General features: G+C 40.1%; 1 protein-coding gene and 1 pseudogene across 7 annotated transcripts in view; both read left to right on the forward strand.

The window, feature by feature from the left end:
• Pms1 (PMS1 homolog 1, mismatch repair system component) overlaps positions 1-27,442 on the forward strand; it is a 110,833-nt gene that overhangs the window by 32,183 nt on the left and 51,208 nt on the right. For 6 of the 7 annotated variants that reach the window (XR_010054623.1, XM_039084041.1, XM_039084044.2 and 3 more), the window contains 4 exon segments: positions 782-919; positions 5,262-5,444; positions 13,293-13,395; positions 26,802-26,965. Coding sequence is in view for 6 of the 7 variants with exons in the window: in XM_039084041.1 (XP_038939969.1) it covers positions 788-919; positions 5,262-5,444; positions 13,293-13,395; positions 26,802-26,965 (582 nt within the window). In the remaining variant the exon portion in view is untranslated. 7 annotated transcript variants of the gene reach the window in all.
• On the forward strand, positions 18,195-25,448 carry LOC134480571 (large ribosomal subunit protein eL37-like; annotated as a pseudogene).

Here is a 27,442-nt window from a genome sequence, read left to right on the forward strand (position 1 = left end):
CTCTCGACTCAAACCTAATCTGTTTCTAGGGGAGAATCTGTTTGAAAGGGTCTTCTGCTTACTTTCCCCTGCTGTGAACAAGACTGTATTGCTGCCTCTGGCTCAGATCATTTTTCAGTATTGCCCACCTTTTCCCCTGAACTTAGCTTTTCTGCCATTGCATATGTGAATTCCTCTTTCTCTCTTTAAAAGTAAAGTCCATTTTGTTTTATTTTTTAATCAGTTAAACATTTTTTTTATTATTTTGTTGTAATTCAAAGCAAATGGCTTCTGCCACCCCCCTATCACCACTTTCTTCTTTCTTTTTCTCCCTCCAGCTCCTTCTGTGTCTGATCTGTTTTTTTTCTTATTCTGATGCTTCTACTTTCCCATCATGTGGCGGTAACTACCAGTCTGCTGTCTTTCCTGAAAATCTACTTCTCCTGGGGTTTTTAGAGCTGTTGGGTCACTGCACTTGTGAGAGGTAACTAATTATGTGTCTCAAGACTTCCTGGATCCAAGTCTTGACCCTGTGTTTTAGTAACTGAATGAACTTAGTTTCTCTTTGAATGCTTCAGTAATCTCACTAAGTAGAGATGGTAATGGTACCTGTATCCAAGGATATTAGTAAGAAATTAATTATCTGACTATGTGAGTTTGAAGTACAGTCTTGTATAAGTAGTGGCTCAACGCCGGTGAGCTCTTATGGTGTCATCTAGTATTGTCTGCTCTGTGAGAGTCAGCAGTATTTAGCCATCCTTATTTTACTCCTAATGATTCTTTTCTAACTACTCTGGTGCAGGCTAGGATGAAACAGTTGCCTGCAGCGACAGTTCGCCTCCTGTCCAGTTCTCAGACAATCACTTCAGTGGTCAGTGTTGTGAAAGAGCTCATTGAAAACTCCTTGGATGCCGGAGCCAACAGCATTGATGTTAAACTGGTGAGTGTCCCTGTGAAGCAAATACCTCTAAAGTAAAATGGGCCTGACCAATTGTCCTGTTACATTGTTGATGTCTTTTTTTCCCCAGACATTGGACATTTTGGAGCACGTCTTAAAGAATAAATTGTAATTTAAACTAAGATTATAGTAACACTGAAGGAAATTACAAAAGAATACAAATGCTAGATAGGAAGGAATCTTTTACCCAATCACTCGATTTAATATCTGTTTTCTTTTAATGTTTGTCCTTAGTTATTCATATGACTTAAACCCCAGCTTCTGAATGACCAGCAAAGTATGTGCTGTGTGTGCTGGCAGGCTGTGCCTACAGCACCTCACTATGAATTCACACTATTGTATATTACGAGTTATTCTTACTGTACATGCTAAGTTTTCTACCCTTATAGATACATATGCATGCAATTATGGAAATAAAGACTTTAAATATTTTTCTACCATCATTTCTCAGCACATAAGCATGTAAATATCTCTATTTTCAAGTTATTTTATATCAGGATGTTACATTTTTAAAATTTGCTGTAACCTCCTATAAAATCAAAATCAAATTATATACTTCCAACATGCAATGGTACATGATATACAGGACCATTCTAAAAAGGAGGAAGAGGTGTATAATGAAGAAATAGCAGATAAAGGTAAGACTGAAGCCAAGCAAGGCAAAGTCCAAATCCTACAGCAGTGAGTCCAGGGAGAAAGGGCTTTGGATGGCCCTTCAGATCTCCCATTGCTTTCATCTCAGTTGTCTGCAACACACTTCTCACCCTTGAGCTGGTTCTCCCGAACACAGCTTTCCTCAGTAGATATTGCAGGCTTCCGGCATGTTCAGCATCGTGGAGTCTCCAACATAATTTAGGCTTCACTAAAGTGAAGCTGTTAAAACAGCTCCTCTCAAGCCGTCACCAGACCTTCATGTGGGGACCCACTCCCCGGTCACACACCTGGTCTAGGCAGCTTTTCTCAACCAAGGAAGAAGGTTCCACAATGCCTTTTCTCTTGCTCCTTGAATTGTATTTGTATAAGGTTTGATTTGTTGGTACTTCTCTTTGTTGTATAAGCTTCCCTTCACTTCCTAGGTCTTTTCTTCTACAACTTGCAGGATTAGCTGGGTAGGGTCTTGCGCTGTCAACCCCACCCTCTTTACTGCCCCTACCTCCATGTCTTTCAGCACAAACCGAGGCTCCAACTTGATATTACATCCTCTGGTGCTCTTTTGACCCTCGAAATGTGTTTATATTTCTCTTTGCCCTGCCTGCTCTTTATATATTATACAGTGGAGTCATCCTAAACTATAAGGACATTAATCCAAAACTTTTCAACTTAACCTCAGGCACATTCTTAGGACAAGGGCAAAAGGCAGCCACATTCTTTGCCAAAGTATCCCAAGAATGTCTCTAGCCTAGTTGCTAATATTATTCCCCTGTGAAAGCTCCTGAGTTGGGCCTCTATAATCCAAATTGCTTTTAGCACTACTGTCTTCCAAATTTGTACTAGGGTGACCTAATAAACCCCACTTGCAGCATTCAACAGCTTTCCTGTCCAAGGTTCCAGTGTTTTCCATAATTCTCCAAAAAGCAGCATGGTCATTCTGTCACAGAACCCTAATCACTGGGACCAACTTAAGTCATAGTTACTGTTCTATTGCCGTGAAGAGGCACCATGTTGTAGGCAACCTAGAAAGCATTTAGCTGAGGGCTTGCTTACAGTTTCAGAGGTAAATCTATTATCATGACAGGAAGAATGGTGGCAGGCAGCCAAGCTTGGTGCTGGAGAAGTAACTGAGAGCTACATCCTGATCCACAAGTTGGAAGCAGAGAAAGGCCCTGGACCTGAAAAGGCCACATCTCCTCATGCTTCCCAAAATAGTTTCATCAACTAGGATCCAAATATGAGCCCAGGGGGCCATTCTGATTCAAACCACCATAGTCCCTAAATGTATTTATGCAGTTCTGTAAAATATACATAGACCAAGTATGTTGTAAGTATTGACAATTACAGAATCAGCTGATCAGACCTGAAAGATTTGAAGATGTTCTGTGCTCTAAAAACAGCAAATGTTCCTCCAGGATTTAAATATGTAAAAATAAACAAGCACCTCTATCTATCCCTTCAATGTGCAAATCTGTATTCATTCTTAATAAATGATAAAAACATGTATAACAAAGTATCTCAATTATTAAATATTGGATTTGTATACCTATTTTATATATCACTATATACCAGAAATTGTGTAAAAATTTGGGTAATGAAAAGAAGAAGTTTAGGAAGCACCCAACGGTGCTCGTGAAACTGCTCATTTTAAATTTAATTTCATTTTTGTGTCCTCCCTACCTGTTCATTATTTACTATATATGAGTTGTGTAGGATTATATTAATGAAACAAAGAATATGGTTTTAAGTATCTAATTGTCAGATTTCTTTTTTGTTGCAAGCACTATGACATTATAATTCTGACAGGGGCACTCTGTAAAAAGGATCTAACTTTTACTTATCAGCTAAAATCCCAATATAACATCCCAACCACTTTTTACAAAAATTGTATGGATTACCATTTTACAGAGAATCAACGTTCCCAAAACTTACTTAGGTCACTCACTCAGCTAGTAGTGAATGTGAGATTGGAATCTAGTGCTCCTGGCTCATTTATGACTATGTTCTTAGCATCGTTTGAATACAACAGGCTAAGTTGGGGACTTGGTTAGGCAATAACTGGGCTCTACCCCAGATTATAAGTGAAGCTTTAGTGTGTACATAATATAGCAAATTGCTGGCTGCTTCAGCTGCTGTATAATCATAAAAGTAGCAAAGTTACAGTTATGAAGTGCTAACACAATAACTGTTTGGTTGGGGGGGTCACTATAACATGAGGAGCTGTTTTAAAGGGTCACAGCATTAGGGGTTGAGAGCCAGTGCTTTAAATAATATGCCATGTACTTAAAATGTGAACGTTTAATGAATTAAAAGTCAAGTGACTATCTTTCTTAGGCATTTCATGTAAGTAGCCTAATTAGGGTACAAGTGATTGTGACCTTACATCGGTCAGACGCCATTGGAGACTCTGAGGGAGAAAACCATATATGCCACTCTTAACTTCCTCGTGGAGCTTTGCCTTTTGCTCCTTCCTGTTTAACTCTCTTGAAATGTGTCTTGTTCTTAAATGTTTCTGAAAGAAAAAAATGTTTCTTAAGATACTGTTAACAGGGCAGTGGACACATTCTTACAAAAGTAAATTAATGTTGTGACCTTAGTTCCATATTTATTCTCATCATTGTCTACTTTGTAGGATTTCTAAGTAAACTGCCTAACTGGGTCCAGTAAAATGCACTTAGGCACGCTTTATTCTGTTTCTGGACATAAGTTAATATTGTTTTAAATATACATTGGAATTTTTGTGTTTTTATTTTACTCAGATTCCCGGAGTTAATTATGTTGTAAGATTTACATTTCTCTTGTTTATTGTTTAATGAATGAAGCAGACACACTGCTTTTTAGAATATCATCTTAATTGTACATTAAGAGAAATGTGTGAGGACTGAAATCTTGGGTATTTGCTTATTAAAGTGTGATATCACTGTATAAAACAGAGTCAATGTAATTTCCAGAAGGTGTTTTTCCCCTCTGTCACTTGCACTGAGGTGATGTTTGCAGAGCTTTTTGGAGTGAGGCTGATGACAGTTGGTGACCACGTTTACAAGACGGCATCCATACAAAGTAGGGGCATTATAGAAATCTAGATTCTCTTATACAGCTTAGTATAATAGATTAAGCTATGAATGGGGTTTGTCTTCTTAATTTTCAAGTTTAAAAGAGATTACCAAGTTAGATATATTTTCTCAACCATTTCTTGTTTGGTGAACTTTATAATAAAATTTTGAGAATTATCATGCTGTAAACACTTAGAAATTTTTTTTTATAAAGGCAAACAGAAGAACTTATTAAAAGTCAAGCTAAATAAGGATGCTTGCTGGTTTTTTGGTGAGATCAGGTTGTGTTCTGCTGGTGGTAGTGTTTTGCTTTAGTTCATTTGGGGGATAATATACATAGATACTATGTCTGAATTTTTAATTTAATTTTAAATATGTTACCATAAATACCTATGATAGTGAAAAGTTAAAAGAATCCTCAGAGAATAGACTGACCTCCTTGTGTTATAGCTGAGTCAAGATCCAGAGGAAGCAGGTACTTAGCTTATTATCCATGCATACCTAGGAATTAGCAGAGCTAAAGAATTGAAGCTCCTGTGTGCACCTTTCCTTAAAGTTGTCAGATAACTAGATTGTGTATCCTGTGTTAAATGTGACGACAGTTTAATGTCTTTTGCTAGGAGAACTATGGGTTTGATAAAATTGAGATTCGGGACAATGGTGCGGGCATCAAGGCTGTGGATGTCCCTGTCATGGCAGTAAAGTACTACACCTCCAAGATCAGCAGTCATGAAGACCTTCAAACTCTCACAACCTATGGTTTCCGTGGTGAAGCCTTGGGGGCAATATGCAATGTTGCAGAGGTAAGGGGGTTTATATTGGCTTTTTAATTATTTTAACAATGACCAAGTATTAGAATTAGGAGAAAACCAATTTATTGTTTGTCAGAGTAGCTTACATTTTTTTTAACTTGTGGTAAAATACACTGAATATGAAATTTACCATTTTCAACTACAATTTGATAGCATTAGGTTTATCTACATTGTTGTGCGTTTATCAATTTGCATTTGTCTGGGTCATTTTCCTCTTCCAAGTTACAACTCAATACTCATTAAATAAAGCCCTCTTTCTTTTCTCCTTTCCTCTATCTGTCAGGTACTGTTCCACTTTCTGTCTCTATAAATTGATGTCACAGATACCTCATAAAAGAGGGACATTAGACCGTTTGTATCTGGCTTATTCTATCTTACAAAATGTCTTCAAGGTTTGTTCCCATTATGTTGTAACACTTGACAGACTTCCTGAACCAGGTGTGTTTCATGCCAGTTTACCAGTGTGGAGTTTGAGGCCATCCTGAGCACATTATCGAAATATACCTGAGTATACAGTACATTTTATTTATGATTCCTTTGCTTTTGGATTTGTGGCTTGCTGTCATGACAAGAGTTGCTCTGGTCACAGGTGCTCAAAAACGTGTTTAAGTCCTTGATTTTGGTGAAGTAGACCTTAGTACCGCATATGATAAGTCTGTCTTTAATGTTTTGGGAAAGTAGTAACGTATGCTTGGTTATATATTATTGCTCATTAGAGGAGGTTGTTTAATAGACCATTAATTTGGAAATTTTGTAAAAGTCAGCATTTAACTGTAGCACGTTTTAGAGAGTTTATCCTAAAATAGACTGTGAATCTAAAGGTAGTCTATAGTATGTATATTTTTCTGTACCTGTTTGATCATGGAAACTCCTTTATTAAGAGGCATGGCACTGAATTGTTTGTGAGTCTATGGAGCACACTGTATAAATGCCATTGTGGTGAATGTAGGTGATGAGAATGAGTTCTCCATCTCTGAATTGACTTGCCCTATCCGATAGGATACCTAGGGATAGATATGGATAGATAACAGTTGGATGTTGCAAATTTAGTCAGTTTCACTTGTCATTTCTTTAGAGCCCTTACTTCAGTGCCTGGCATACTCAGTTGTCTGACACTGCCGCGGCTCCAGGTTTTAGAACTACGTAATCTCAGTCTCTGGTTTGCATGTATCTCAGTTGTGTTTGATTGTATGACTTGACTAGCTCCCTTTGCTAAACTTTCACTGTGTAGCTGTTGGGCCCTGTCACTGTTTGAAGTTATCTGTATGCTGGTAAGAGTGCCAGTAACTGAGGGTCTCTTTGATTACTGAAAATTTCCCCATGGCCATATTACTTGTGCTAAGGCCAGAATACACCGTTCAGGTAGGAGTGCCAGAAAGCAGTGACGTTGATACCTAATGTTTAGGAAAGGGGTATGAGGGGTTGGGGATTTAGCTCAGTGGTAGAGCACTTGCCTAGCAAGCGCAAGGCCCTGGGTTCGGTCCCCAGCTCCAAAAAAAAGAAAAAAAGAAAAAAAAAAAAAAAAGGAAAGGGGTATGAACGTGAGATACTGCCGTGTCCTCCTCTCTGGTCATTGAATGTCTGTGTAGTGGCCTGATTTCAGCAGTGTGGTATTCTCCAGATTCACTTGTCCTGTTTTGTGTGGGTGGGCATGTGTGCGTGCCTGCCTGTGTGCGTGCGTGCGTACATACATGCGTATACGTACTTGACTAAGGATTCACTTATGCTCTGGCTTTGGAGGCTCTATAAAGTTGACCATAGTAGGCTGGAAAAACATTGTAAAGATGATGAAATTCAGTGGGAAATTCTGCCATTAAAACACAAAGAGGACGAGGCCTCAGTCCCTGGACTACAGATGTTCAGAGCTAGGTTTAGGAGGAAATTCCCAAGTATCCTCTTCAGCCTCTAGCCCAGACCTAGTATACCAGGTTCTTCCTCGGCTAGTTTACTCAGCACTTGCTTTACTTAGAGCTCACTTGAGCCTGCACCTAGATTTTAGGGTACAGCTGGGAGTAGCCAGTCTTTCTTCTGGAGAACGTACTTGGCTGTCTGCAGCCTTGAAACGAGTGCAGAAAGCTCATTTTAAACGTGGTATAGAGTGTGAAACCTCAGAGCTCTCTACTGCTGCTCCGTGGCTGGGGCTTTGATCGGCTGCGTTAGTGTATAAATATTTGATCACCTAGCTGTCGTCTAAACTGGCAGGTAGAAATTAAACTTTATATCGTGAGAGTATTGTCAGGAACTAATGTGTTCCGATGTGTCTGTTTTCTGAAGATGTGGCCAGCCTTTGAGCGGTCGTACCAGCCTTGTCTGCTAGATGGCAGCATGGCACTGAGTCTGTGAGTGTGACCTCTGCGCTTCTGACGTAGGATGGCTGCTTGCTTATCTGTTGGTCACTATCTTGCTTGTTTGTTTCTTTTTTTTGTAGATTAGTTAAGGTCATATGACACCTACATTTATCACTTTATCTTTTTATCTTTGAGATATTCAAAAGGGCTCACACAAATAATTGAAATCATTTTACTTATCAGAATTTACCAAAGAATTGTTGAAATATCACAAGAAGATATTGACTAGGCTTGGTTCTATCTGAAACCTCTAGTAGTCGCTGTAGATCTTAGTGCACCGTACAGATGCCCTGTCTTAAGATGCATGTTTCCAAGAGTGCTGGTCACTAACAGCTGAGTCTCCCTCACTTCTTCTGAAGGGATCTGTGTTAACCAGGTCATAGAGAACAAGCACTTGGCACTGAGTGACTGATGAAGGGTTGTTAAGGTACAACCATCTCAGGAAAGTGCTTTTCTGTCCTTTCCTATAGGTGCTCGTGCCAGGCCATGCCCCAGTAAAGACCTGTTGATTAGTCTCTGTCCCAAAGTCTACTTCTTGGAAATCTTCTGTAGATAATCTCTTTATATTACTGGTGAGGAAAATGGGGCCTTACAGAGTTAAATGCCAAGTTTTCTTACTCCAGTTTCAAAGGAGCATTCATCATAATGGAGATGAAACCCTCTTATTATCATAGTCACCACAGTGCGTGCACGAATTACTCTGGGGTTGGTGCTGATACAAACTGGTCACTGTGGCTATGTAGAATTATAGCACTTTCAATTATCTAAGTCCACAGGCTTATCGATTTTACAATAATAATGTCTGTTCATGAATGTGCTATTGCTACTTTTTAGCATATTCATGCTATTACTCAAAAGCCAGGGTTTACTGTACCTTGCTACACCTGTAAGAGCTTCCTACATCTTATCTGTACCACGTCTTTTAGATACATTGAAAAGTTTATAACTTTTTTTCCTGCTCTGGACTCCACTGTAAAAAACAATATGCTCTTGTGCTTAAATCAGTGATGGAATCAGTTGCTTAGTCCCTGTCTACATTTACCTACGCTCCTCATGTTGGTGACTCTTTCCTGAAAATTGGTAGCCATCTGTAGGCAGATCCCTGCTAGTTTTCACAAAATGTCTTTGTTCTGTAGTGCAAGTTCATTGATTTGTTCTGTTCTTTCCTATCGATAGTTGTGGTCCCCGTATTTGTTACTTCATAACTAATGTTCATGTTTGCCGGTCCACCCATGCAGCAGGTTTAGAGTTGTCACAGTGGGGTTGGTCGTGCTCTAAGCACTCACATTTGTTACGAGCCATTCCGTAGAGAGAACACGGATCTGTAGGTTTGTTTAAGCCCCCATGCGTAGAGGGGTACACTGAGAGCTGGGAGACCTGTAAAGGGCAAGAGGAAGCCTCCAGCGTTAGACTGATGTCAGACAAATAAACGCAGCTCTCTTCAGTGTCAGGAGCTTCCTGTGTCATACACAGCCACAGTAGCAGAACTTTAGTGTAAGCAGGGTCATGAGTTTTTGAATCCTGCTTTCTAAATGGTGGTTTAGCTCACTACGGGCAATAGAAAATGCTTTGAAAAGTTTACAGTCATTGCCTTAAATGAATTTGTGTCAAGAAAATTTTACTTGAATTGCCAGGATGCATTTAAAAGAAATTTGTAGGCAAATGGTTGGAACTGGAAAATATCATCCTGAGTGAGCTAACCCAATCACAGAAAGACATACATGGTATGCACTCATTGATAAGTGGCTATTAGCCCAAATGCTTGAATTACCCTAGATGCCTAGAACAAATGAAACTCAAGACGGATGATCAAAATGTGAATGCTTCACTCCTTCTTTAAAAGGGGAACAAGAATACCCTTGGCAGGGAAGAGAGAGGCAAAGATTAAAACAGAGACTGAAGGAACACCCATTCAGAGCCTGCCCCACATGTGGCCCATACATATACAGCCACCCAATTAGACAAGATGGATGAAGCAAAGAAGTGCTGGCTGACAGGAGCCGGATGTAGATCGCTCCTGAGAGACACAGCCAGAATACAGCAAATACAGAGGTGAATGCCAGCAGCAAACCACTGAACTGAGAATAGGACCCCCGTTGAAGGAATCAGAGAAAGAACTGGAAGAGCTTGAAGGGGCTCGAGACCCCATATGAACAACAATGCCAAGCAACCAGAGCTTCCAGGGACTAAGCCACTACCTAAAGACTATACATGGACTGACCCTGGACTCTGACCTCATAGGTAGCAATGAATATCCTAGTAAGAGCACCAGTGGAAGGGGAAGCCCTTGGTCCTGCTAAGACTGAACCCCCAGTGAACTAGATTGTTGGGGGGAGGGTGGCAATGGGGGGAGGGTGGGGAGGGGAACACTCATAAGGAAGGGGAGAGGGGAGGGGATGTTTGCCCGGAAACCGGGAAAGGGAATAACACTCGAAATGTATATAAGAAACACTCAAGTTAATAATAATAAAAAAAAAAGAAAGAAAGAAAAAAAAAAGTAATTTTGTTGACATGTCGTCTAACTCCTATGGGGAAACTGCTAACATAAGGTTTAAATGATTTTACAAAACTTTTTTAAAAGGATTTATTTATTTGTTTATTTATTTATTTATTTATTTAATGAATGAATGTATTCAAGTGCTCTATCTGTATGTATACCTGCATGCCAGAAGAGTGCATCAGATCCCTGTAGAGATGGTTGTGAGCCCTGTGTGATGGCTGAGAATTGAACACAGTACCTCTGGAAGAACAGACAGTGCTCCTAATCACTGAGTTATCTCTCTAGCCCCTATATAACCTTTTTTTAAAAAATAATTAGGCCCACTTTTAATACAGAGCTAATATAATCCTCAAGGTCTCTGAAGAATTCTAAAAGATGTCTTAAAATCTTGACATCACTAGACTCACTCTCTTCAACAACTGCTCATTACCCTGTGAAAATCACCAATGATTGGTGTGTGTGTGTGTGTGTGTGTGTGTGTGTGTGTTATCAGAGATGTTCCTGATCATGAATTAGTGTAGGACACCAGCTCTTCCTACATAACTAATACATTTTGAACCTGTCCAAGTTTCCTGCCCAGGACATGAGGTCACATGAAATGAACCCTAGAAATACAATTCCTTCATCTGAAGAATATGCTGTGTTTCATGAATTTACAAAACATAATTATATGTTTTCTTCACTGTCTCACCATGAGCATTGCCCATATAAATACATTTCTATAGTGTTCTATACATTGACATTAATGAAATTTTATTGTTAAGAACCATAACGTGTTTAGTATAACATAAATGTTAATATTCTTAACATTAAAATCCTGCTTCCTTTCTTTGCACTCCAGTTTCTTCATCTAGGTTGGTATATACTTACTGTTCATTAAAATGTCTAAAGCATGAACAAATTAGTGTTGTAGAAGTTGGCTTTGAAATACTTTAAGCAAAATGCCATGTAACCTTATAAAGCATTAGCATCCTCATCTTATCATCACCCTCCCATAGAGAGCGCGTAGTCATTTATTCAGGAGCCTCTAGAAGCCACTGGCAGAGTTAGTACTGGAACTCCGAGTTCCAGGACGGCCTTTGCTCAGTGACACCAACATTATGTCAAGTGGCTCGCTCTTTGGAGAATAGAAATAGAATTCCGTTGACCTTGGCATTTTGAAGAAGCAGTTATTTAGATGTAGACTTACTTTTAAAGGGATAAATATGAAATAATGAAACATAGAAAAAAATCTCTACCACTTATTGTTCTGTTCGTTTTGGGTAAACAAATCAAATAATACATTGGCTGGTAGACTCTAGATTAAAGTCATGCATCATTAACTTATGGAATGGACTTTTGTTCAGCAAAATAGAACAGTTGGAATACACAGAAGCACATAGCTTTCCCTTAACAACCTTAACAAGTTGGGAAGACATTTCAGAAAACTTAGTAGTATCTACTAATTCTTGAAACTTAATAAGAGATCTTCCCCCCCCACTCCACACAGACAGACAGACAGACAGACACACACACACACACACGAAGGGGAGGTGCAGTGGTGGTGTGGGTACCCACATACATATAGTACCCAGGTGTTCCATAGTGCATATGCTACAATTATGTCTACTTGATAGGTAAGCCTCAGCAGTAAAGCTAGATTTTGTAGATTCTAATTTTTGTTGAGTCCAAGGATAGTCAGAAGAGATACCTCCCAACTTTGCATCGCCACCTATCATAGGGCTGCTCTCTTTTAGTCCACCTTTCTTTCCCCGACAGTATCTCTACTCCACACCAGTGCGTCTTGTCTGGTTTTCATTTTCTTTTCCATTAAGGTGATGTCTCCTGCCAGAATCACAGGATATGTATGGGTAGTGCAGAAAAGTGAGGGATTCTTAAACCTCTATTCCACAGCTCACATCATAAGGAAATATTTTGGTATTTTCATGGATCTCTTTCCTATGATCATATGCTTAATGCTGACTTTAATTAATGAAAAATTTATACTTAAACATTGTTTTAAACTTGTTTTTCTCTGAATAACACCTTTAAATAATTGTGTATATATTTAAATTTTGCTAGTTGAAACTATAATTGTTTTTATAACCTGTAAATGTTTTATATGAAATATATATGGGAAAGAAAATGATTACTGATCATTCATTTTTCCATAAATTTGTGGAAATTATTTAAAAAAAAGATTCTACATGGTACAATTAAAGTATTTGCTTTTACATTTGTAAAGCATGTTATACAAATGGCCGTTTGATGTATACTTGTTTTTGTTTTAATTAAAATGCTCAAACACCAGCTCATTTGCAACACAGAAAAGTCACAGGTTGCTCTGTTGTTTCAAAGTGTAACTCCAAAAAACACTACCAGAGAAGCATCCAGAGTAATTGATCAAGCAATGGACTGAAGCCTCAGCCCAGGGAACCTGAGTTCAGTTTCAGGCACCCTACATGGAGATTCAAAACCCACTGTAACTGCAGCTCCAGGGGATCTGAAGCCTCTGGCCTGCACCTGAATATATATGTGTGTACATAATCACATGCACCATTTCAGTACAATAAAATAAGTCTTTAAAAAAGAATTACCAAGTAATATCCTTTTTCAATACTAAGTAAATGTGTGATTATTAACTTACTGACTGACTGACTGACTGACTGACTGACTGACTGACTGACTTGAAACAAGGTTGAGACTCTGCAGCCCAACCTGGTCTAGAACTCACAACAGTTCTCCTGCCGTAGACTAGCAAGTGCTAGAGTTGTAGGCATGGCTTACCATGCTGGCATATCTTGGTGGCCATAGATAAAGGGTTGTTTTAGTGGGCTGTAATGATACGTTTCTTTGATCCAGGATTCAGAAGGAGGCAGGAAGATCTTGAGTTTGAGAGCAGTCTAAAGTGCATAGTAAGGTCCCATTTCAAGCAGGGGTGAGGGGAATAAAGGGGAAAGAGGGAGCAGTCTCTGTTATATATACCTTTTTGGTTTGGTTTGTTGTTTCCAGGTGGTAGTGACAACAAGGACAGCTGCTGATGACTTTAGCACCCAGTATGTTTTAGATGGCAGTGGCCACATACTTTCTCAGAAGCCTTCACATCTTGGTCAAGGTAAGTGTACTCACTCTGTGTGTGTGTGTGTGTGTGTGTGTGTGTGTGTGTGTGTGTGTGTGTGTGTGTAAAATTGCTGTCACCATCATTAAAAAAAAAGAGCTTTGCCTTGAATTTAAGTAGCATTTTGGGTTTAGTCTTAATCAAGGCTGGTTATCTCTCAAGCAAGCATTCAGCCTTCCTCTGTGAAGCTCTTCAGAGTGCAGAGTCATCCTCCAGAGGAGCACAGTGAGACAGGATGACTCAAGGAAACGGCCTCTAGCAGCAAATGTTTTCATGTGGCTGGGTCACTTGTGTCATCTTCACAGATGAGGGAGAGCGTTGTACTGAAGCGCCTAAAACGTCATTGATTTGTCATATACTGTATCCCTGATACTTAAATAGTTGAAAAGTATTTATTGATGAATAACATAGATAAAAGGTGTAATCATTGCTTGGCTCCTACAGTTTACCAGTTTACAGCTGAAGTCTTACCTGACACCTGTTCCACCTCTCCACTCTTATTCTGAGATATCAGCTGTTTATTAGTTTTTATTGTTTTATACACATCTGTGTGATTTTCTTTTGTATACTTTTAAGTTCTTCTAAAAACTAATTCTAAGGTAGAACTCTTCAGTCTGAGTTCACAATATCTCCTCACCATTTTCCCAGCAGTAGGTGGTTAGTGGTACCAATGTCAAAGGTGCTCCTCTTCAGAATCTGCAAGGGGCTTGTGGGGTATGAGTTGTTCCCTTCTCACATCTAGAATGTTAATTTTAATTTATTTTTATGCTCCTTGTTACAGTTGATAAACATAATACACGGTTTGTGGTTTTATTATTCCCATCTTAATGTTAAAATACTATATTTAATTTTTAAAACGACTTTGGTCTTTGAAATTTATTTTCTTAATTCTGATAAATCCACTCACTCTGCCTATAATTTTAGAAATTGTCAGCATAGTTAGGGATTATTTTTTGCTCATTAGGAATTTACATTCTTGTATTCACAGAGAAAAATAATTAATAGGAAATCCTAAGAAAACATACTCATTTACATCTCATTCATAAGTCAATAAAGGTGACCTCATCTATAAACACTACTTAGTTAGATATGTAATAAGTATTATATACTTCAGTTAAAGTAATACACATTATCCATTTAATATGTATTGTGTTGAACACACAGATAAGTATTTTTTTTTTAAATTTAAATATGTTCCCTGTTAAGAAGGACTCTGGATCTTAAAAATTCAAGTTAGGAAAGCACCAGAGGCATTGAGTGCCCCCTCGTAGAGTTCTTTGAAGTAGTCTAGTCAGTGTTTGCCAGTCTGGTCTGGGCAGCCAGTGGCTCTGTATCACTCATACTTCTCATGCTTTTCATCTCCATGGGAACTATGAAATAACAATCCTTACAGAAGGACTCCATCTGATCTTTGCCCTTCTCCTGACTGATTTCTCTTCTTCTACTGACGTCAGTCTTTCCCCTTCTGTAAGTAAAATTAGGTATGCATGTTAAGGAAGTTTTATAGTCAGTAAATGCATCTTATTTTCATTAGCTTATTTCATAACTCAGGAAACAACACACTTGAAAGGTCAATCGTTACAAAACCAGTATGACTTTTTGTAACTCACTTTTTCCACCTAACTATATTTGATTGCTTAGGTAACAGCAACAAAAAAACCCCAGAAAACCCAGAGTCTTAATTTCAGATTGTTCTAGGTAGACAAATTAAACAACTCTGCACACTAAAAGTGATCTTGCAGTTCCATTGCTCCGTGTTGACGGTTTGTGAGAGACTGAGTCGCATACTCACATTTCACCAGCTGTCATTAGCTTCCATTTAAATGTTTTCTATGTAAGATAAGACTGCAGTTCAGCAATCCTCGTTCATACCTGTGCATTTGAGGTTCTTGTAGATTAATCTCTGCTGTGATAGGAAAGTCCTTAGCATGGATTCCTCATACCATCTGGTCAGACGGCATAACTGTAGGCGCAGTGACAACCTCTCAGTTAGACACTGGAAAAGTTGTACATATTTAAAAGTGATTTACTGAAAATTCCTTTTCTGTCTTTTGGGTGTAGATATTTATTTATTTTATAGATTGTTCTGGCCATTTAAAGTTTATTTATGATTTTAATAGAATGTTATTTTAGTTGTTCTTCCCTTCTCTTCATCATCACATTCTCAAACATTGTACCTGGCATTTTAAAAATATTTATTTTTAATGTGTGTGTGTGTGTGTGTGTGTGTGTGTGTGCCTGTCTGTCTGTCTATCTGTCTGTCTGTCTATATGTATGTATGTATGTACTTATATATGTCTGCAACTTGTATAGGTTCTTACAGAGGCCAGGATATGGTGTCTGTTACAGGCAGTTGTAACTCACCTGTTGTGGGTACTGGGAACTGAACTCTGGTCCTCTGCCAAGACCAGTATAGTCAACACAGAAGTAGAGCAAGCACTTTATGGCAGGAACTACACTCTGAAGAGCAAGCACACTGGGAGGAAGTGCTCTCTGAAGAGCAGGCACACTGGGAGGAAGTGCTCTCTGAAGAGCAGGCACACTGGGAGGAAGTGCTCTCTGAAGAGCAGGCACCCTATAGCAGGAAGTGCACATAGTTTTTATTCTAAGGCAAGTGGTGTCTCTGTCTTCTCTCCACTGACTAGGGCCACCTACAATGTTTAACAATTTGCTGATTTTTCAAAGAATTGTACAAAGGAAGTGAAGGAATGCAGGAAAAAGCCATTTTCAATCTTAACCTCTGAGCTTATCTCCAGCCTCTATTCCTGCTTTCCTTTAAGGAACTAGAATAACTCTCCAGCTTTCAAGTCTTGGGTAACTTAGTTATCCATAGTGTTCATATAGTTTTGTGTCCCCTAGTTTTTTGCTTCTAGGTTGATTTATTGTCCAGAACAAATACTTTCGAAAGCGTATTCCATTCTTGTACCTTGTGAGAAACCCTTGCTATGGCTTACTGCTCTGTGGGATTGTGCATGGACTGCAGTTTTGTGTTTCTTAACAGAAGAGTGGAACTTTGTTCACTAGTTTAGAACACATTGTGACAATTCAGCACCCATACCTTTACATTAGAAGTGTAAATAACCGCCTTCATAAGTGGCATAGTATAGGGTCATATAAAAATATAACAGCATATTGCAGGCCTGCAGATTAATTCTGGTGTGTGAAGAGTGTGCTAAAGTTAGAGAGCTGAGCAGTTCTCTTGTAAAATACGATAGCGCACTGGGGCCTCTTCCGCATTAGTTGGTATTACTTGGTACCTTTATTTTTAAGGATATGTATTTCATTTGAAATTTAAAAAGTTTTTATGTGCAAGTTCTGTTAACACATTACTTTGAAATTATTAAACTCTTACTTGAGATTCTTAGTTTATTTTGGCTCTTTTAAGATGGAAAAGTAATTTATAAATATATGGGTTAGGTGTAATGTATTTAGAGCATTATATGTATCTAAAAGTCAACAAATAACATTTTGTTTAATAAACATATGTATCTGGGGTATTGGTTTTGGCCTGTCTTCCTTCTTCTCTTTTGTTCATAGTTATAAAAGATGTCTTTACATTGCCATTTAGGAATTCAAGGATTAGTAAGAAATGGATAAGCCAATAAGTGATGACAGTGATATGAAAACACTGAACTTAGAGCAGGGTCAGTGAGATTTTCAGAGAGCATGGCATTTGAGTTGGAAGCTTATGGGTGGAGGGCAAGGAGGGAAAGGAGTGGAACCTTCAGCCAGAGACTGATGTGTGGAGAATAGACCATTTCTCTATAGCCATAAAGAGAGAAAAATACAACGTAAAAAACTTGCATATTTTTCTTTAAATTTATTGAAGAATTGTGTCATGAAAAATCTTTCACGAACTAAGCTTAAGAGAAAGAGTTACCCCTTTCCAGACAAGAAGTAACTGATGACCACATGCTCTGCTGCTGACAGGATTACATGAGGTTGCATGTGTAGGTGCATAACAGAGCTACCTGCCATAGGTAGAATGTCGTAGAGCACTGGGAAAACCCTCAGATCTTCACATAGCCACCTGTGGACTGAGCTGAGGTTGAAGTATGCCATCCGCAGACTGAGCTCATTCACTTACACACAGGACTTTTGCCGACTGAACAGTGCTGAAGAAAGTTGAGACTGGACTACACAACTTACTAGAGGAAGAGGATTAATTCCAGTGTCAAGCCTGTGATGTCTGAGCTACACCATTGGTTACTACTGGTTCCTACCCTACATTAACCCAGGAAATATGACCATCTTCAGCAGCTGGGGATGTTTATGCAAATCAAATAAAAGCCTTAAAGGATACAATCAAGGGAAAGTAAAAGCTATAACCAAAAGAAAGAAAGTGTAGCAGAGGCAGATGAACAAAATGAGAATCTTTAAGAAGAACTATTTGACCAAAATGTTTTAAAGCAAATCCTGCATCATTAAAAATAATTTTTAAAAAAGTCGGGGGTTTGTATGCTAAATGGAAAGTTTGGAAGAACCAAATGAAAATTCTAGAAGTATAAAACTGCTAAATCCAAGTATTCACTGAAAGGTGCCATAGTTAAGATCTCGACTGTCCCCGTTGTCAAAGGCTTGTTCACTAGTAGGAGGGTCTTTTGGTCATTAGACATTAGGTACACCCTGCAAGAGGCTACTGGCACCATACCTCTTCCTCTCTTTCTGCTTCCTAGTTGCCAAGACACAAGTTTTCTTGGCCACAAGCACCAAGATGCACAGCTCATTGCAGGCCCCAAAGCATGGTGCCAGCTGATCATGATAAAAAACCTCCAGCTAGGAGTTGAAGTAAGTGTCTTACTTTTTTCAAGTTGATTGGCCTAAGCGTGCTGTTATGGTCATAGAAAGTCCCCTGTCCCGGAAAGTTGGTGATGAGAGGCGGGATAATCACCATCACTGTGTCAGTTGACAGTGACAAGTTTTAGAACTGGTTCTTTGCAGGATTGTGCTAGTGCAGACTGTTATAAGTGGACTTTAAGGGGTGAAAACCAGATGGTGATAGAAATACGGACAGTCAGGCTGGAGGGGTGGCTTGGCAGGTAAGAATGCTTACTGCTCTCGCAGAGTTCCAGAGGACCTGTGTCACAACACCCGTGATACAACTCTTCCAAAGGATCCAGTGCCTTCCTCTGGTCTCAGACACCTGTACTCACTCACATACACACATCCACAATCACATATGTACTTGTAATTTGAAATAAAACCTTTACAAAAAATCAAAATACATAGTAAAGATGGTGATTGTGTAGTTTCAAATGGAATTCTTTATTGGCAATTGAACTTCATACCACCTGACAAAGACTTTGGTTTCATTATTCCCATGCCTTGACATTCTGTGGGCAGTTCAGTACTGGTAGTGAAAAATTGAAGGAAACACAGATTTCCTATAATTTCCAGATTAAATATAGCTAAAAGTTTCCAGTGAGAATTGGTAACAAAATGAGAGAAAAAACGTAAAACTTGAAGTTTGGCAAGAAAAGCAGAATATTGATTTTTTATTTTTTATTTTTTTGGTGTAGATGGCATTTTTACTGTAAAGGTTAGCACTGATTAAAAAGTCAGCAGCAGGAAGACTCTTAAGAAATTAACCAGACAGCAAATGAACTTTATCTCAAAGGTTTCCCAGGGCTTTTTAGAAGGGCCTTAGGGGCCTTATTCACTCTGACTACCTAAAACCCTGTTGGCAAGGCATTAAGAAGCTGCTATGGTTTGCTCAGTTTGCTTCCTTATACAGCCGTGACCACCTGCCCGAGGGTGGTGTTATAGTGGGTTAGGCAGTGCATATCAATCATTCACTAAGAAAATACACTGCAGACTACCCAAGGGGGTATAGTGGGTTAGGCCCTCCTACTCCATCATTCATTAAGAAATACACTATAGGGGGTTGGGGATTTAGCTCAGTGGTAGAGTGCTTGCCTAGCGAGCACGAGGCCCTGGGTTCGGTCCCCAGCTCCTAAAAAAAAAGAAAAGAAGAAATACACTATAGACAACCATAGGCAACTCTAAGTGGTCTCATAGAGGCGTTTTCTTAGCTGTGATTTCTCTTTCTTGATAAGTCAAGGTTTGTATCCAGTTGTTGAAAATCTAATCCACATAGGTATATTTCCTCCCTCTCCTCTACCCCATTTCACTTCCTGTCTGTCTAGTCCTCCCTCCCTTTGTTTTATGAAAAGATAGATTGTTTTACAGTCCAGGATGGCCTCGAACTCGATGATGCTCTGCCTCAGCCTCCTAAGTGCTGAGATTTCAGGCGTGAATAACCATGCTCCATCAGGAGAATTGATCAGTAGAGAAAGCAGTGTTATTCAATAGGATGTGTGTTTACAAAGTGATGTGATAGAAACAACTGCATATAGATTATGTTCATGTGCAATGGTGCTGAGTATGCACGTGTTGGTACGTACTTGTGTGTGTGAGTGTGTGTGAGAGAGATGGGGGGGCAGAGAGAGAGAGAGAGAGAGAGAGAGAGAGAGAGAGAGAGAGACTGTGTGTGTGTACGTGTGCACAGGTACACTTATTTGGCTCTGTGACTGCATGTGGAGGTCAGAGTTCAATATTAGGTGTATTTTAACACAGTCTCTATTACCAACCGGCCGCTTACAGTTCCCACTGGACGGGCTGCTCAGTGGGTCTACTGGGACCCACCTGTCCTACCCACCTTATGCCACTCTGTTCCATTTGTGTGGTTCCTGGGATCTGAACTTAGTTTCTGGTGTTTGCATAGCAAGCTCTTTACCTAGTGAGTTCTAGATCTCCCCCTCTGTGTAGGTTCTTTCTCTCTATTTTCACTTTCTAATTAAAAAACATCTACATATATTTTGATTACATTCTTTCGCGTCCCTCTCAGTTCCTCACAATTGCTCACCTGTGGGGCAAGTAGAATGGTGTCACCAGACAAAAACTGGGAAGGTTGAGCAGATTCAGAAACCCCAGTAAGTTCTCCTATCTGAGAACAGCAGGAGTTTCCTCTACTCCCTACCTGCTTCCTGTCCTGGAGTATGTGGCCACATCATCCCATATGAGGATCATGGCCGCTAGTCACATTGCACAGAGCTCTTCATGCTAATGAGATATCTGTATGGGCCCTGATAAGCTTCTCTTTGCAGACATTTCTTCCTGCAAAAGGTCCACCCTGAATAAGTGGTGTGCACCCATTTTCCACCATGAACAATGAATAAATGGTTTGGACAAGCAAAGACTATTTCTCATCAAGAACCACCATGGGGGGAAGGAAGGCTTTGTCATACAGAGCCATACTGCCTAAGTCTCCCTCAGGCCCTCTGTCCTCTGGACACAGAGACTCACCTCTGAACTAAGCCAGAGTTTCCCCTTCACCCAGGTCCTGGGCTCATTGCTGTCCAGCACGACCCTGTCATTTCTGACTGGACACCCTGGAGTTTGGGAACCCCTGCCTCCTTGACCTCAGACTGTCTCGTTTCTCACCTGTTAGTGGCCTAATGCCTCTGCATTTTGTTTTGTCTGCCAGCACAACACCCACATGCTCCAGCAGTAAGGCAGAATGTGGATCCACATTTCCCACCTTTTACTCACTCAGCTTCATGTTTTTTACCCCTCTCCATCTATCAAAGAAAAAAATTTAAAAAGTCAAAACAGACAACTAATAAGACAACAAAACAAGTAAGCATGCAAAAAATTTATTATTAAATCTGTTCAAGGGAAAAGGCCTGTCCTGGAATGTCCTTGTTATTCATGGAGACATTACACTGCTTTTCACATTTTCAGAAGATAACCAATTGCAAATAGCTTCTTTGTTAGGGATGGGACTTTGTTCACTTTCCCATCTCCATGCCGGGAGTTGGTCTAGTTTGAACCTGTACTGACTTTGTATCTTGTTATATAGTCTCTGTGTATCTGCCCTGTTGAGTCTGGAAGACACTATTTCCTTAAAGTCAGTCATCTACCACCTCTGCCTTTTAAATCTTTCCACCTTTTCTTCTGTACACGTGCCCGAGCCTGCAGGGAGAGGGGTTTGCTAAAAACACACATTTAACACCAAGCCTTCCAAAGTCTCACTCTCTTGAACTGTTCAGTTGTAGCCTCATCTGGTGCAAGAAGAAACTTCTCTAATGAGGGTTGAGCGATCTATAGCATAACAATAAGTCATTAGGAGTCACCTTCTTGCTGTGTCCTTGGAGAAGAATAAAAAGGGTAGGTGTTTTCCCTGCCCATGGCTTGTCCAGTCTCATATTGTTAGCTCTATTTGCAATGTGAGATATGGGTTCAATCTCATAGAGTGATTCCTAAATCCAGCTTTAAAAAAGGTTGTCGCGGGACTGGAGATTTAGCTCAGTGGTAGAGCGCTTACCTAGGAAGCGCAAGGCCCTGGGTTCGGTCCCCAGCTCCGAAAAAAAAAAAGAACCAAAAAAAAAAAAGGTTGTCGCTATTCCCATAACATTTATACCCCCAGCATATCGTACAAGCCCCTCACTATTGTAGGTCAAAGGTTTTGTAGCCGAGTAATATTGGTGACCATTTTTCTCCTCTGGTAGTATGCAAAATACTTTGAACAACAGTCAGTAGAAGTAAGCCTCTGGTTTGGCGTCAGTTTTATCTCTCCGTGTTTAGTGGCATAATTAAGTGGGTCTCAGCAATGTGATCTTACTGTCAGGTTATAGAAGTTAGCCAGTAGCCTTGGCAGCGTTTTGAGGAGGGACTAGGACTCCTTTGGATGATGTCTTAACAATTTCTAGCACTAGAAATACAAGATGTCTAGTTGGGGCATATATATGACTCCATTTATTTTTATTTTTTTTTCTGTATGTAACTCCATTTAAATTCTTTCCATATATCTATATATTTTAGGAAACTTCTACAGAAATAGGATTCTATATGGTTTTTAAAAGGTGGTTAATGTTAGTTGTCCCTTATATATTCCTTCCTTTCTCCTGCTCTTCCCATCCTCTTGCCCATTTAATCCTTCTACTCTTGTTCCCCCTGACCTCTTCAAATCCTCGGAATATCCCCTCCCTCTGGTTAGTAACTAGTTACCTAACTTATGCAGCTATTCAGATTGAAACATATATATGAAGCTGAAAAGCATGAAGTATTGTTTATTTGTTTATTATTGTTTAATGTCCTTGATGAGGACATTCATTTCTGTCTCCATCCTTTGTACCTACAGATGTGGTGGTTTCATCTGTCTTAGCCGCTCAGTAGTCCCGGTATAAATGTATCTCACTTTCCTTATCATTCATTAGTTAGTAGACATCCAGGCTGTTTCCTACCTCTGGCTATGAGGAAGAGAGCAGCAGGGACCATGGATGAGGAGGGTGTTTTTCATAGTATCTTTGGATATATGCCGAGTAGTGGTCTAGCTGGATCTCGAAGTAGATCAATTCTCAGATTCCTGACGCACCAGCACTCTGATTTCCGTAGAGGCTGTAAAAGTTTGGCTGAGCTGTCATTGGTTGTATTGAATATGGTCATTCTGACTGGGATACGATAAAATTTCAGAGTGCTTTGAACTTGCATTTCTCTCATGGCTAAGGTTGTTGAACATTTCTTTGTGTATGACATTTTGAAAATTCCATTTAGTTCCTTTCCCCATTTTTAAATTGGGTTATTTGTCTTCTTGATGTTCAGTTATTTTAGTTCTTTATATATTTTAGATATTGTAGGTTGGTGTCAAGGTGATACATGATTGGACAGTAGAGAGTCGGGTAGGGACACATTTTTGTAAGGTTAGAGAGGAGGAAGGAGAGATCAAGATAGAGTCTACGGAAGAGGATGGTCAGGTTTAGGTGAACTAGATTGATTTTTACCTTGTCTAGGTGGACAATTTATACCTTTGTCAATTGGCAGTGAATTTATTGTGTGGATGAATTGTGGATTGAGAATTTAACGTGTAAACCTAATGGCTAAACTACAAGTTTCTGGAACTTTGGTTCTAGTGGACTAAAGAGGACACAGTGTGTGAAAGAAATGGCTGAGAGGCAGTTGGAGCGTGTAGATCTGGTTCTGTTGCCTGCGCAGAGTGAGAACTCGCAGGGCCCACAGCAGAAGGAGATTCTGTGTGTGTGTGTGTGTGTGTGTGTGTGTGTGTGTGTGTCGGGTGTGTGTGTGTGTGTCGGGTGTGTGTGTGTGTGTGTGTGTCGGGTGTGTGTGTGTGTGTGTGTGTCGGGTGTGTGTGTGTGTCGGGTGTGTGTGTGTGCGTGTGTGTGTGTGTGTCAGGTGTGTGTGTGTGTGTGTGCGTGTGTCTCGGGTGTGTGTGTGTGTGTCTCGGGTGTGTGTGTGTATGTGTGTGTGTGTGTCTCGGGTGTGTGTGTGTATGTGTGTGGGTGTGTGTATCTCGGGTGTGTGTCAGGCATGTGTCAGGCGTGGTAACTACCACCTAGGAGACCAAGCACTCAAGGTTGAGGGCAGCTTGCAGACCATGTGGTAGAGTAGCAGCCGGAGCAAGCGGATCCGGCTTGCGGGAACTGATAGAAAACGTTCCTTTTTAATCTTTACGGCAACAAGATATTAACCACCTATTGAATGCGTTATTGGTAAAGATTTCCCAAGCCGATGGCTGCCACTTTGCCCTTATGATGGTGTTCTTTGTCATACAGAGGCTTTTCAGTTTAATGAGGTCCCATTGTTTAATTGTTGGTCTTAGTACCTGTTGTCTTTGTTTTGGTAGTCCTGTTGGTGAGAGTTTATGGGGGAAGCTGTGACAATGCTAGGGACAAAGTCTCATAGCATACTCCCTGACCCTCCTCCATAATGTTCTCTGACCATTCCCTGAGTATCGAAGTGTTTTGTAGATGTACTCATTGGGACCGGATTCTACAACTCCTTTATTTGATTGGCAGTTGTATTTTTCTCTAGTGGTCTTTTTCTGTTGAAAAGTGAAGTTTCCTTGATGAGGGGTGAGTACGACACTTATCTCTTGGTGTAAGGACAAATATTTAAGGTATGATTAGAGATTATGCTGGTTTAGTAAAGTGGCAGTTGTAGATTCTCCTTCAAGATCCACGACTTCATTAGCCCTGGGTAGCTGCCTTGGTGTCTAGTACCAGACACGATTTCCCTCATTTTGCGAATGTCTTAAGTTCAACTAGAGAGCCTTTGGTTACTGCCGAGATGCTGTGCCGTGGGGTTATTGTGCCGTACTAGCTGTTGGGGATCAGAGGGATCACAGCTCGGTAGGACTGCTGGTTCTTTACTCTTCTACAGGATAGCATGGCTCTTTCTGGTCCCATGAGAGTTAGTCGTCAGGTCAGTTCTGCCACCGTGACTTTGGTGGGACCTCATGGTGGGTGACATTATAGTAGCAGAACCCATGCAGCTGGGAGAGATGACAGGATAACCCAGGGCTCATAAGAACTTTAAATCCTGTTGAGAGCAGTTCACCTAGTGACCTAAGACCTCCCTCTAGGCCCGAGCTTAGTTAGTATTGCCACACTAAGGACCAGACCTCCAACACATGAAGGTGAAGGAGCAGTCCTTATCAATCATATCCCAGCCTCATTTGACATTTTATTTTGATACGAGATCTGAACAAGTTACCCAAGTTAGCCTTGAGTTCACTGGATGGGGCAGGTGTCTTGAATTGTGATCCTTCTGCCCCAGTCTTCTAAGTAGCTAGGACTGCACCAGGCCTACCTTATCCTCACTTGATCCTAATTAAAATACAGCCAAGGCTAAAAACTTCACTTAACAGAGTCTAATTTGGCCTCACCAGTAGAAGTAAATGGTGAAAGGAACGTCATCCTTTGGAAAGCGTTGCAATAAGACACACGCGCTGTGCTGCCGCTGTGCCTCTGAGGCCTCCCACCTTCAGAAGTCGACCTGTGGCTAATGCGGCTACCCTGCCAAGTGCTCAAGGAAGTATAACTGGAGGGCCAGGGCTAAGAGGCGAAACACTGCCGGGACCGGTCGGATGAGGCACCTAAAGATTGTCTACCGCAGGTTCAGACATGGATTCCGTGAAGGAACACCTAACCCAAGAGGGCAGCTGCTGTAGCATCCAGTTCAACGTGAGGATTTCAATCGGTCATAAAATAAATGCTCTGGTTTCAAAAAAAAAAAAAAAAAAAAGAATAGCAGTCAGTAACCATCAGTTTAGATGTCTGCTTCCTGCCCACCACTTGCAGTCTTCTCAGGCTTCCCTCATTTTGATGGCATAGCAATAACTTCCTTACCAAACTAAACCAGTTACTGTTGAATCTCCTGAACTGTGAACGGAATTAATCTCCTCATTTAAGTTACCCAGACGCAGGGTTGTTGCTTAACTTCAGATGTATTTATTTTATGTGCACTAAGTGTTTGGTTTACATGTATGTAAGTGTACCACACGTGCGCCTAGTATGGAGGGGGTAAGAAAAGGGTATCAGAGGGGGTCAGATCTCCTAGAACTAGAGTCACAGACAGCTTGTAGGCATGCGGATCAAATCTGGGTCCACTGCAAGAGCAACAATTGCTCCTAACTGCTGAGCCATTTCTCCAGCCCCTTGGTTTTTTGTTTTCTTTTTGCTTTTGTTTTTTGCAACAAAAACCAAGTGAATACAGGAAACCAGCACTGTTGCATAAGATCCATATTGACCGTGTATTTGACCATGCAAAAGTGGCTGTACGGTTAGAGGAGAGCAGAGAATGGGAGAGTTTGGATCTAAAATTCTGTAACCGGAGCATGTGATTCTAGGGACAGCTCAGCAGATGAAGAAGCACGGCACCAGTGTCAGCCAGAAATAAGGCTCTGCCTGGAAATTGCAGTAACAGTGCCCTTGCTCTGTTTATGCACTAACAGTACATTTGCTACAGTGCTGTAAGGAATACAGTATGCAGCCGGATGCAGTGTTGCTGTGCTACCATAAAGAACCCAAACACCCCGTTGGTAGTTAGAGCTTTATGAAAAGTCAAAATTAAGGATTAAGGACCAGTCTTACCTTGCAGAAGAAATTTTTAACAGATCAACATCAGAAAGAGACTGACCGGGAAAACCTTTAAAGTGGCGTGACATGCCTAAGGTTATTGCATACACTGTGTAGTCCTCTGTCACCTCTATATTTAGAGTATATTATATTTAGAGTATATATATATATATATATATATATTTAGAGTATATATATAAATGTAGAGTATATATATATATACTCTAAATGTAGACTAGTCAACATCTCACGTGGTTTGATATTCCACAGATTTCTTAAGATTGCACTCTAGTGAGCTTGTGTTTCTCTACACCATTAAAATAAAATTACTCTTGTTTCCTCAGTGGATCATGAGTAGAAGAGGAGTCTAGTAGGGCATTAGAATAGTTTATAGAGATGATCCTTCTTTGGACCTCTGCACTTGGAGGAAGATTGGGCTTTATGATAGAAAGGGTTGTTTACCGATTATATGTGAATTTAGAGATTTGTAGTTTCTTCTATATCTTAAATGCTTTTATCTGCCAACAGGTACAACTGTAACGGTTCTAAAGTTGTTTAAGAATCTTCCTGTAAGGAGACAATTTTATTCAACCCCAAAAAAGTGTAAAGATGAACTAAAAAATGTACAGGATCTTCTCATAAGCTACGCTGTCCTGAAACCTGACCTAAGGATTACTTTTGTACATAATAAGGTGAGCATTACTATATTTTGTAAGAAATCTTTGTGGTAATATAATGAAGAGATGGTATATCCTGTATTAATGTGTGCCATGGAGTGGGCATTTGCCATATTCCACAACTGTCCTTCATCTGTGGAAAGTTTGACCCCAGTGTGAAGACGTAGGAAGCTGGCCCTGGGTAGGTGATTAGGCCATGAGGAGCCCTTGTAAATCGGCTATGTGAAGGGACCCAGAAGAGTTGCTTCTGTCTTCTGCCACCAGAGGATGAGGAAAAGAAACCAGGACTTGGTTTTTATCAGAAGGCAAGCCTGTTAATACCTTAATCTTGGCTTTTCCAACTCCTCTGACTATGGAAAATAGCTTAAGTGAATGCTATTTCTTTTAACCAACTCAGGACAGTATACAGCTTTCTTCCCTAAAGTCTTTGGTCCACGTTCCTTTTTCTTTAGGAGCACTGAAGAGCTATGGGAAGTCTACTAGGACCTTACA

The sequence above is a fragment of the Rattus norvegicus genome, chromosome 9 (genome assembly GCF_036323735.1).
Source record: "Rattus norvegicus strain BN/NHsdMcwi chromosome 9, GRCr8, whole genome shotgun sequence".
Taxonomy (NCBI): Eukaryota; Metazoa; Chordata; class Mammalia; order Rodentia; family Muridae; genus Rattus; species Rattus norvegicus.